This window comes from Pteropus vampyrus, unplaced genomic scaffold (genome assembly GCF_000151845.1).
Source record: "Pteropus vampyrus isolate Shadow unplaced genomic scaffold, Pvam_2.0 Scaffold151, whole genome shotgun sequence".
NCBI classification, from domain to species: Eukaryota; Metazoa; Chordata; class Mammalia; order Chiroptera; family Pteropodidae; genus Pteropus; species Pteropus vampyrus.
The window spans coordinates 4,457,846-4,470,287 of NW_011888932.1; the positions used below are offsets into that span (position 1 = coordinate 4,457,846).

Below are 12,442 nucleotides of genomic sequence, written 5' to 3' on the forward strand. Positions count from 1 at the left end.
TCCCACTATTAAAGGTAGCCTATTTTTAAAAATTCACATTTTGTAGTGACTATGTAGTCCAGGCAAACAATATTAAGTCATTTATGTAGAAAATGATATTTTTTCCTTTTTCAAAAAATAACTGCAATTTCTGCAGTGTTTGTGAATCTAGTTTTGGGCATAAACTTAAGAGGCATTGGAAAAATTTGTGTTACTAAAAGTTCATTCACAAACTTTGCTTGTCTATGTTGACAAGGGGCTTTGGCCATTTCCTCTGGGGACATCATTTCTAGGTAGGCCCTAACAGGGTTTTCTTGTGAAGCCAGAATCTTAACTGAAAAATAGGATCCGTGTACATTAGCTAATAGAAACACATTTATCTTTGAAATAGTGTGCTCCTGTTTGTAGTTTTCTCTACTGCATTTGAAAAAATAAATAATGTCTACTCCTTTTCAATCCTGTTACTTGTTGGGACACAATTTCCTTCCAGAGCTATCTTTACCTTCCTTTTCGGACTGAACACCCAACTTGATAAGTAGACAGGGAGACTCCACGAGTCTTAGAATTTAAAACTCTGGAAGGATGATGAATACTTCTCTTCCTCTGTTGGAGACTTAGTCTTATGGACTGAAGCATTTCTGATTTGGGTTGCTTCTTTCAGTAGTGTTGGAAAGTTTTGTTTTCTGGGAAATATTGGTTGCTGGTAAATAATAAGTCCAGACTGTAGGAGGCTGCCACAAAATTTATCATAGAGTAAATTTCAGGCTGAGAGGCTGAAATCCTAAAATCATACATCACTCTCATTTTGTAAGTGAGAGATGAAGTGCCTTCACAGGACTGTTATCAAGAGCTGAGAATGAAAGTCTAGATTCGTCTACCACATTGTGGCTGCTTCTGGTTCAACAGAAACAACTTCCATATGGGAGTCAGACACTGAAAACCCAGCTAAGCAGAGTTCTCCAACTGTCTCTTAAGCCTTAACCTCAAACACAATTCATGTCTATTTCATTCTTTGACGTGTCTCCTCACACAGGCCAGCGCCAGTCATACTAATGGGACTCTACATTACCAGAATGTAAAAGGTACCCCGTGTCTGCTCCTCGAAGGTCGTGTCTGCCTTCCTCAGATTGGACAGAGTGCGACATAAGTGGACCCTTTATAAAGCTTTTTGATGAGAGCAATGATTAGTCAGTGTGGTTGGGCCTTCCCTTAGGGAGGAGGAAAACCAGCAGTTGTTGCTAAGCAACATTTAAAGGACTGGGTCAGTTTCTGACACTGAGTGACCGCCATTTGCGTACTTCATCATGTTGTGTGTTTTACGGTTGCCTTAAGATGACTTTGTTTTTTGATGGTGTTGCCATGCCCTCAGCAAAGGCTCATAGAACTAAGTCAGGAATGAGACGAAGGAGGTGATATTCATCTGTTAACTACTTACAGGAGAACACTGGCCCTTTCTGTGAGCCATGCAGGAAAGGTGAAGTTGAGAGCCATTTTCCTGCTCCTATATTGGGACCGACTGACAATGTATGCCAACAGGGTCTTGTGGCAAAGGGAGGTGATACAAAGAGAGTAAGGAGAAAAGTCTGTCCTTTCCTGGTCTTTTATGACTGAATTTCTACCTGCAACTATAGTCTGCGCTCAGGAGCCAATATTGCTAATGAAGAACTTGCCCCACCTTCTCCAGGCGGTTTACTGTTATGGTTAACTAACATGCTCTAATCCATCTGATTATTTCTACGAGGATGAAAGTTGATTGAAAGCATGGAAAGATTTTTATTTGTTACTGCTATGTCTTCCATGCTTTGCCTGGCACATTTTAGGTGTTCAATAAATATTTATCAATGATAAAATGGTATTGTTAAACTAGTATAAACCTGATTGATTCCAAAATCTTCCTAAATATTTTAGAGAGACCAAAGGAACCAAAATGAGGATGATTATTTGAATGATACTTTTGGCTAAGTCTAGCACAGAGACATAAAGAAATGATCTGTCTTTATGCTTTTCACAAGATATTTTTTAATGTTCCAAGTAAAGTTTGCTTCTTTGCCAAAATTCAGCTGATCAGTCAGAGCATAGAAACCTGTCTTCCAACTTCTAAGTCTTTAGTGTAAGTCCTTGTCTTTTGAGAAGTGAAAATGAGATGCCATTAAGATTGCCATTTTATCTTAAAAAACAAATAACTTGGAACTTATGTGATTCACCTGGAGTTCAAAATTGCACAGAGTTTCGATAAGTAAAACACAGTAGCTGAGATGACTGATTCAGAAATCCCTATTTACGATTACTAACATATCGTATCATGTGAAAACACATACATACGCAAGCAGGGTTACCCAGAAAGAGGGTGACTGTGCCTCTTTGAGAACAGTACATAGTGCAGTGAGCCAGCTGGCAGCAATACTGACTTGCATTGGCTTCACCTTGAAAGGCCTGGTGTCCTGGGCACAGGCAGTAGCATGAGCGGGGCTTAGATGCTTGAAGTGAAGCCACTCTCAGTGCAGGATGCTAGTTTGAAAGGAGATTGCCTCATAGGAAAGAGAGGCAATTGTGTAGGGGGGCTGTTGCCATGGCGCTTTGCTATTCCTTTACCATGCTGTGCTTGAACTCCTGGAAGTCCCAGGGTAGGGTGACAGAGAGAAGGGAGAAGGAGGAGAGTAAGATGAGCATGGGTAGAGAATCCCACTGCCTAGGGCTCTAGTCTCAGACTTCCTGTTCTCTAATGCTGACAAAGAGGGGATGGGGGAGCACCTACAGGAAAGGAATGACTTTCTCAGCATGCCCTCCCTTGCTAAAATGAAATAAAAATAAATTTAACTCCTAAATATGAATTAGAAGATGTAACACTAAAATACCAAAAAAGTGTAACATCTACTAGCCCCAAATAATTCACCATTCATGCAGCAAATGATATCTTGTATTTCCTAACACACTCTAGATCCTAGATCAAAAGATTAAATGTGTTTAATTCATTTTTTCAGAGCCATCTGATATGCATATCAATGAGCTGATGGAGTGCAGAAAAGTGCCTTCTGTATATGAAGTCCTTTTAAATTAAATTCTTTTCCATTTGTGTCATTGTGAAAGGAGGCTAAATGCATCGGCACACCGTTGGTGTGCAAAAAAAATCCTCCAAAAAGATAGCTTTAAAAATATTTTTTTTTCGTATATTGAAAGGCTAGCCTGAAAATAGCCACAGTTTAAACCTTTAAAAAAATGTTTTTTTAATGTTCAGAAAGTAAATGAATCAAATGCACCATCACTTTCAAACCATTTCAGTGGCTGAACTCTGTGCAGAGGCTGTATCTGCAGAGCACCGGCCTGTGCAGTGGAGAGAGGGTTAAGAACACCTAGTTGAAATGGGGGAGGGTACCGACTTCGGATTTACTTTAATATTCATGGAGCTTCCTCCATTTTATTCTCTTTTTTAAAAGATGGCTGTATTTCCCAGTCTGGCGACCCCTCAGGAAAGAATTGCTCCTCCCTTGCAGAGTTCAGCTGAGCAAGACTAAGCTAGGGTGGAAACCCCTTTGGCCACTAGGACTATTCATAATTCATAAGTGCTGCACACCAGCCAGCTGAATACATTTGAACAGCTCTCGCTCCTTCATGCAATTCCTGATTTCATTACTCTGCCAAGAAAGAAGCAGGGAGCATAGGCTTTTTGCAAGAATGGAGTGCGAAGATGGGCTTTGTTTGGATTAGGAAATACCTTAAGTTTTGGAGGTTTTGTCTTTTATAAGTTTTGATTATTTTACCACTGAATCTGCAAGGTTTTTCCGATCCTTTCTTTCGGGGGATTGCTCTCTCAGAACTGTGAATTCTTTCAAAGGGATTTGTGGATTGTGGCAAGGAGAGCATTCCAAAATGCCTGAGGCAAACTATTTGTTATCTGTATCTTGGGGTTACATCAAGGTGGGTTCATTTGACTGTTATGTGTCTTTGATAGAATGTGAAACATTAACAGCTGTACGTTTTCTGTGAAGTAGAAACATCTGTAATGATTTAATTTGTGGTGTCAGTCCACTGAGGCTGCTTATTATGAAATGAGGGCATGTTATATATATTACATTGTATTTAAATATACTGTGCTGTCTTTTAATTCTATTCTTTTTATGCAACCTATTTCTAAAGGATGCTTTTTTTCCTCTTTGTTTTCCTTTAAACTTTTCACATATAATCTCACCGTATAGGTTATTAATTTAAATTCTATTAGAGTTAATTTCTGATAAATGTATTTTGAAAAGTACTTACATTTTCAGGTGAAATTATCTTGACCTCTATGAAATTCCTTTTCCTGCGTTTGCATCTTCAAAAGAAATACATGCTAATTCTAATAAATCTTAAGAAAACCTTTTTTCCCTGAAGTGATTTTGGAATAATTGTGCATTCAAGGGGTATTGTATTTTGTAGAAACAGTATCATTTATCTAATGGTATCTGCTCATCTAACCTCTTGGTTCTTAGACAGAAGTTATACACATGTAAAGTGATAATTTGCTATTTTAAAGGTGGTTAATACATTTTTGTTCTTCATAAACAGTTCAAAAGGATGCTGAACCGGGAGCTGACACACCTCTCAGAAATGAGTCGGTCAGGGAACCAGGTGTCTGAATACATTTCAAATACTTTCTTAGGTAAGATGTTAACTGGGAAACCTCTTTCATAACTGAGATTTTTCAGTGTAATCTCTGCAGCCTACTAGGGACACCTCTATGTGTGTTTGAAATGAGATTAAGTCATAAGAAAACAAATCTATTTAAAATAAGAACTAAAACAGCCTAAGAGGAAAAAAATATTCAGGAAGATATTGCCAAAAAAAAAAAAAATAGCCATCAAAGACCGAGGTCATTATGAGCTAAGTGTATTTATATGGACCTCAGGTGACCTCTTATCTACCTACCTACATACATCTCTGCCAAAACCTCTGAAGGGATGGAAGTAGGAGTTCCAATCACCCAAACCCTCAGGACAACTCCATTGGCTCCTGGGATATGGTATTCTTTAAATTCCTCCAATATCTGGGCTTTGAGCAGAAAGGTTTCCTCTTAGGTGGTTTGTAAGAGATATATGGTTGGAGAATAACTATAGTGACTTGGCCCTTGAGAATTAGCTTTGGAAATAATTTGACTATTGCTTTGGTAAGTTACTTCTTAAAGATAAATGGAGGAAGGAATCTTCGTATCTCTGAAAGACTTGGCTCTCTGCGAGCAACATCATTATCTTCCCAATCTGATGCTATAGCTATTATTTTCTGTAGTCACACTGCTAGTATTTAACACACGACACAGAAAAGTTTTGTTGTGATCAACGATCCTTAATTATCGATCATCCTGTCTGATTAGGGGTTTCCGATCTCATAGTTAAAGCCATTCTATTGTATAATGAACCTATTTGGGTATATTTTTTCTTTAATAAGGCCTGTAGAATCTGTAAATCTGTACTTCAAAGTGAATGAGTAGTATTTAGATTCTGATTCTGTTAACTTTCAAATACCCCTGAATTATGCTTGTTTCCAGAACTCTGCTTTCTAGGGAAATGACCTATTCCTACAGCTGAACATCATACCTCCCTTCTTTTGGGCATGGCTATGCATCGTTAAATCAAGGAGCATTTGCCCTGATGCCTTATGGGAACACACACCACTTCTGCTTTTATTTTAAAAATCGATCCTATTTTTCTAACACCAGAGCAATTCATGCTCTCAGCAAATCAATCTTAAACCAGCCAAGTGCAAAGCTCAGGGCATTACTCTGCAGCCAATGGGCACGAGAACGATTAACGAGTACCTTTCCATCTATTTCCAGTGTGTGGGTGTCTGTAGCACCTGATTTTTTCCAGCTGCAGTTGCAGCAGCCTTTGTTAGAGAACAAAGGAGAAGAATTTTTCAGATTTCTTAGCTCTAAGAGGTAGCTAGAATCTAGTTGAATAGAAAACATTTTATACTGATCCTTTTCTTCTCCATTATTCCCTCATTATTCCTTTGAAGCCAGGCATGTTCTCCTGTCCATTTTAGATATACCCTGCTCTGTGCAACGCCCAATTATTGTTCATAAGCTGAGGACTGTTTTAGGGACATTTTACAGGTTAATGACTGTGGGGGAGAAGAAAATCAATAAGTGCAATAACTCAGTTTTGTTTTTATAAATATTGCATTTTAAAATACCAGGGCTCTTCTGTCTTCTCAGAAAAGACTCTCATGAAATCCTTGCATGGAGCTACATGGAGTCCCTGAGTCTTTAACCACCCAAGACTGCACCTAATCAGCCTTCTTGTCCTCTCTTTCTCTATCTGCTTGCCAATGACAACAAGCATAATGTAGAATACTAATTAATCTCTCTTTTGTCATCAAAGGCTATCAAATGAGAAAGCTGTTAAGATAATAAAGATCAGTCCTCAGTTTCAACACTGTATGTCAACAGGCAAATGTCAACTCTCTGTTTGCTACTTGGGCATGGCTCTTGAGGAAAACCAATCATTTGGCTTCTTATTATTCTAAAAATTAAATTACCAAAAACACATTGTGGGGGAAGGTCGCTAGGATCTCAGTCCGTACAGACTCAGCATGAGGAGGGTGGTGTGTGTGAGTGTATGTGCGTGTGAGCATGCACAAGGTAGACCCGATCAAACAGACTAGACAGACATTAAAATTTTAAATATTCTTGAGAAACTATAGAGAAAAAAAATCTATTGTGTAGACAAAAGCTGTACCAGTTGCCTCATCTGTAAAATGGGAGCAATAGAATCCCAAAGTCCTTCCAACTTTATTTTTTAAACTCTTTGTAATAGACTGTAGACCTGCAATTTGACAATCTTAAACAAACAAGCAAACAAACAAAACTTGTTTTCAAACTGTAAATTCAGGACATGGAACTCTGAGTCCTATCTTGTGGAGCGTGGTGACTACTCCTGAAGGACCATGAATGAAGCCTTTCTCATAAACTCTCAGATCTGCTAAGGACCTAAATTGCCTCATGGTCCAATTCCCTCCTTTTACAGGAATGAAAACTGAGGCCTAGAAGGTGAAGTAACTCGACTGAGATGACTTGACTAATATGTTCCTGAGTCAGAATTAAGACTTCGCTCTCTTAACTCCTAGAACTAAATACCCTCTCACAGTTTAGCTAGGAAAGAAAGCTATTAGGGACTCAAAACATGTAGACAAGAATTACATTTAAGGTATTTAAGTAATAATCATATTCTTTTGGAGAAAAGTTTCAGAAGCAGGATTGTTGGACCTAAAGATAAAATGTTTATTAACAGTTTCCAGTAATATAAAAGGCTCTTACTAGAGCACAGTGACTATCTAGGCACAAAATGAGAAGACCTTGGCAATTTCAGTTAAACGTGAAGAGCAGTATCTCAATAAGAGTCATTGAATGTTAAAATGTGTCGTCAGAGGGGAGGGCGTCCCTTACTCTAGGGGTCTGTAAAACTTTTGTTGTTTTCACCAAAAGAATGGTGTCCAGATGGGTAAACCGAAAGGCAGGCAAGAGACCATTTACCACTGCAGGCACTTAGTGATGCTATTATATAAAAACAGGCTCCAGGTTGCTGCCATATAAGAGGAAATAAAGCAAGACCTATAAGAAGGGAACATAGATAAAGAAAGATACTTAGATGTGATATTACAATTTGGTTAATATTTTTATAAACATAGAAAAAGAACTTAGGAATTTTGCACAATCAACTACCGTAATTTAGAACAAAAGCACTTCAAATTTTACCATTAGCAGAATTTTGACATGACTATATTTTGCATCTTTTTCATTCATTTGTTTGTTCTGTACCTGGTCCACTGTTTCCCACCGACTATTCTGACTATTCTGTAAGTGCAAATTCACTAAATGTGCATTGTGAATTTTAGAGTCTGTCTTTCAGGTTATTTCCACATTACTCTGGCTAAGCATTTAACAGAGGAAACTCAGAATAGGGAAACCTATCAGTTGTTCCAATGCCTGCTTAGGGAGACACCCATTAATGTCAAATTGGCACTCTCTGTGAATAATGGCTTTCTTCTTTATTGTAATGTTCCAGACATAGACACAGTAGTGGTTCAGCTCAATTATTCGCTGTTGCAGGGGATCTTTAATTAAACAAAGGAAAAAAGCTGCTAGTCCCACCAGAGGTTTTATATCTGCAATGGCACAGGAGAATTTAACAGCCTCTTTAACCAGACATGAGGAATAGTGAAAAACAGTGGTCGGGAAAGGCATGGGCTATTGTGACCTTTTATTTTAGCAAAAGTGGTAATTATTAGTAGTGAAGTGACAGGGGAAAAGTAATTTCAAAAATAACATAATATATAGTTTTTATGCCAGAGATTTTGAGACCAGAAAGAGATTTTTTACAGGAACTTCAGAGCCGGGGTTCTATGCTATTAAATCACTGTGTCTGGAACAAAGTAATTGCAAAATAAATATCTGTTGAATAAATTGCCCTTTGAGCTTGGGCAAGTTGCTGACTTCATCTGAAAAGTGAGAGTGTGGGATTATTATTGGTTCCCCAACTTGGCTCTGATCGTCAGAGTCACTTGGGAAGCTTTTAAAAAGTACTGATTCAGTAGGACTGGGTGGGGCTCCTAAATCTGTATTTTTTGAAAGGTCCCTGGTGCCTCTGTTGCTGCACCAGTTTGGAAATCCCTAAGCTAATGGAGATGACCACTAAAATTCCTCCCTAAGCAAAGTTATAGGCTGCTCAGTCTAGGAGCTTGTGGGCACTTAGAGATAAAACTGGTATGCTAGGGAGAGAGAATACCCTTGCTTCAGTCCTACAGCCAGGTGTTGAGATGTACATGATGGCTGCTTCTGTCTTCCTGTGCTTCCTTTGCTTTGATGACTTGTCCCCAGGGCCCCATGAGCAGGCGGAGGTCTCTGGAGAGAACATGTGACTATGCCATCATCTGCAAAAGTTGAAAGCAAATAGTTTAGATCCCAGCATGCCATCTGGAAACATGGCATTTTCAAATAGAGAAGTTGTATTTGTACTAATTTTCACTGTAATAAGTAGAGATAAATGCAGGAACTTTTGAAAGCTGCGTTAACTCTTTCAGCCACAGGATGTCATTTAGTTCAATGAATAGCTGTTAAGCTATTTAATAAATTATTGCCTCAGTGCACTCCCAGGCATCCCTGGGCCTGAAAGAGTTAAGGCATTTTTCAGAAGCGCTCAGGATACATCCCCCTGTGAGGGAAACGGAATATTTGGTAGCTGATATTTTTCATAGCGTGATATAGAGAAAAGAGCTTCTGCGAGCAGGTAGACATGCTGTTTTTTCCCCCACTAATTCTAGTTCTATTATTACCTTATTGTAGCAGAATTTTTCAAAAGATTAAATGAGATGAGCATGAATATTTACTAAGCATAAATATTTTGATAGAGGTAATGCCTGTTACGAATTGTTTATTATATAATTATTTTTGTAGAATTAATAAACACAAGACATGAAGTAAAACTAAAATTATAGTCTTTCTCTAAACCTCAAATGGCAATAAGCCAAGGCTTTAAAATAATTATTTGAAGATTGTAAACCATTTATTTCTCTATCATACATACTGCTCATCTAAATTGAAATTATAAGTTATATCCACCTGTAGTTATGTGGATTTTTTAAATTAAAAAGTTAATACAAATATAGTAAAATGAGCAGAACGTCAAGCCTGTTTTTATTAACCTCGTCTTGGCTGCACAAACCTTTTTATTACACAAACATATAAGTTATTCACTTAAAAAATCTGCATATAAATATTGATGCCCCACCTTAAAAATGTATAAGTGTAATTCTCCTAAGTTAGACTGCAAACAGAAGATCTGGGATTGAGTCCTCCTCTGCCACTTCTTGAACAACTTGTTTACCTCCTCTGGGCCTCAGTTTGCTTAGCAATAAAATGGGGCAAATTTTCTCATATTCTCCCCATTTATCTCACAGGATTGTCCTGGAGAGCAAGTGAAATAATGCATGACAGTTCTTTGTAAGATGCGAAATCCATTGAAGATTGTTAGAAGTCGTTTTGCACATTGCAGTGGGTTCTCATTGGCACACATGGTCTGAAAAACATATTCCTTTGTTGCAGACAAGCAGAATGATGTGGAGATTCCATCTCCCACTCAGAAAGACAGAGAGAAAAAGAAAAAACAACAGCTCATGACCCAGATAAGCGGAGTGAAGAAACTGATGCATAGCTCAAGCTTAAACAATACAAGCATCTCACGCTTTGGAGTCAACACAGAAAATGAAGATCATCTGGCTAAGGTGTGTATGAGCTGGGTGTGTGTGTGAGTACATGTAACTCTCAACTTCACAGGAAGCAGAGGCCCAAAACTACCTACTAGAAAATATTATAAGGAGGCTAGAGTGGCCTCTTCGTCCATTGCTGGGCATCTAATTAAAGACCCTTTTTTATATCAAAGGACCATTAAAAAATTCTAAATTGTATTTGTAAATGAATAGTTCCTCATGAATAAGAATCCTACTGAAGATACATTGGGAGAATCCAAGGGGAGGCCAGTAGGCACTATTAAATTATTCCAGAGGACATTTTGGGGACTGTTTGCCAAGGACTAATGGGAAAATCTGCACTGATTGGCAGAGCTGGAGAAGAAATGAGAGAAATTGGCAGTACTGATTCTTGAGCCCAAATTCCAATAGTGGAAGAAGACACAGAAAGAGCATACATCCTCTAGGAGGCTGTGTATAGTGACTGCTGAGGTCCTCTCAGCCTTGTGAGAATGAAATGAGCTTACTATGAACAGGAGGACATTCAGTAAGTCCTTCTGAAAGATATTATTAGACTAAGGTTGATTATATAGTGGGCCAATTCTCCAAGGAGATCCTAGATTCTTTATACGAGATAATAATTAAGAATGGACTAAATTGCTCCTTTAATCAGATCATCTTAGAATAATCCCACAACCCAGGACTGAATGATGCTTCTTCCAGGTTTATCTAGGATATAATAGGTGACTGGCATTCTTTATAACTTTTTACATTAAATTAGGGTTGACTATGCACATTCTAGCAGCTAAGTTACTGACCTGGCCCTTAGCGATAATAGCCAAAGGGCAGAGGAGTATCCCTGAGATGATTTGACTAATAGGTCAGTGAGTAGTGAAAAGAAGAAACAGGGAACGGGGCTAGAGTGACCTCTAATCGCTTGCAACTACCACTGAACACAACATTGGTTGAGGACTGACATATGGCAAATATAGGTCAACGACTAAATTTATAAATGAAATATACAGAAACTTGTACCTAGAATGAGGATCCCAACATCCTAAGCCATTCCATTTTAACTTTTTCATGCAACTAGAACACTCTAAATAGACCCACGAAAGACTTAGTCAGCCATTATTCCAAAAATAAATAAAAATAAGGAGGCATGCTGACAAAACTGTTTTTATTCCTAAATTTCTCTAATTTCGATTATAGGAACTGGAAGACCTGAACAAATGGGGCCTTAACATCTTCAATGTGGCTGGATATTCACACAATAGGCCTCTAACTTGCATCATGTATGCCATATTCCAGGTGAGTAAACAGGAGACAATGTTGGTTTTTCAACTGGATAGCTCTTTATGATTTTTTTTTTCCCATTCCAGTTTACTTTTCTAATTGGCTTTTCTTCATTTTGGGGCATCCACTTATTTACTTTCTAATCCATTTTACTACATAGGAAAGAGACCTTCTAAAGACATTCAAAATCTCATCTGATACATTTGTAACCTACATGATGACTTTAGAAGACCATTACCATTCCGATGTGGCATATCATAACAGCCTACATGCTGCTGATGTAGCCCAGTCAACCCATGTTCTTCTTTCGACGCCAGCATTAGATGTGAGTAGTTAAGATCTGTTTTGCATACCTGCCCATCCTCTTTAAAAAGTGCCATACAACATGTAATATATTTGCAGAAATAGTGTAATTAGATGATTGCATATATTTGAACTGGTTCTTGATTATGTATAGCATCTATCAGTTGGGTTACTAATAAAAATGGATGGCATTTCTACTTTGCTTTCTAATATCAGAGTAACCTTCCCTTTATATTTCTTACAATTGAAAAATTGTTTAATTATCAAGCAATTAACAGGACACCTTATTTTTTATTGTGTCTCTTGCATCTAACAGATGTCTAATTCAATATTTGGTATATAGTATATTTTCTCAATATGCAGATACTGATCTGAACTGCCCACACCATTCCAGGCACTGTGAGGGATAGCACAGAAACATAATATAAAATGTTCTATATAGTTTCTGTTAAGAATAAGCATCTATAGGCCTATTTTCCTAAGGACTTATTAAACTAATTCTATGGGCTGAAGTAAAAGTAACTGAAAATCTAAATCTAGAACTGAAGAATTAGGCTAGATATCTTGCTAGAAGGTGGTTGTGACTCCTTCCCCAACAGATCAGTGCATTTGTACATACCAATATTAGCCACAATGTGCCTAGCAGACC

The 12,442-nt window shown here is 37.9% G+C and overlaps 1 protein-coding gene across 9 annotated transcripts in view; it reads left to right on the forward strand.

Moving 5' to 3' along the window:
• Window positions 1-12,442, forward strand: part of PDE4B (phosphodiesterase 4B) — a 500,375-nt gene that overhangs the window by 478,254 nt on the left and 9,679 nt on the right. For all 9 annotated transcript variants that reach the window (XM_011369584.2, XM_023536202.1, XM_011369585.2 and 6 more), the window contains 4 exons: window positions 4,522-4,615; window positions 10,052-10,230; window positions 11,407-11,505; window positions 11,651-11,815. In XM_011369584.2, the coding sequence (XP_011367886.1) occupies window positions 4,522-4,615; window positions 10,052-10,230; window positions 11,407-11,505; window positions 11,651-11,815 (537 nt within the window). The remainder of the gene's footprint in view (window positions 1-4,521; window positions 4,616-10,051; window positions 10,231-11,406; window positions 11,506-11,650; window positions 11,816-12,442) is intronic.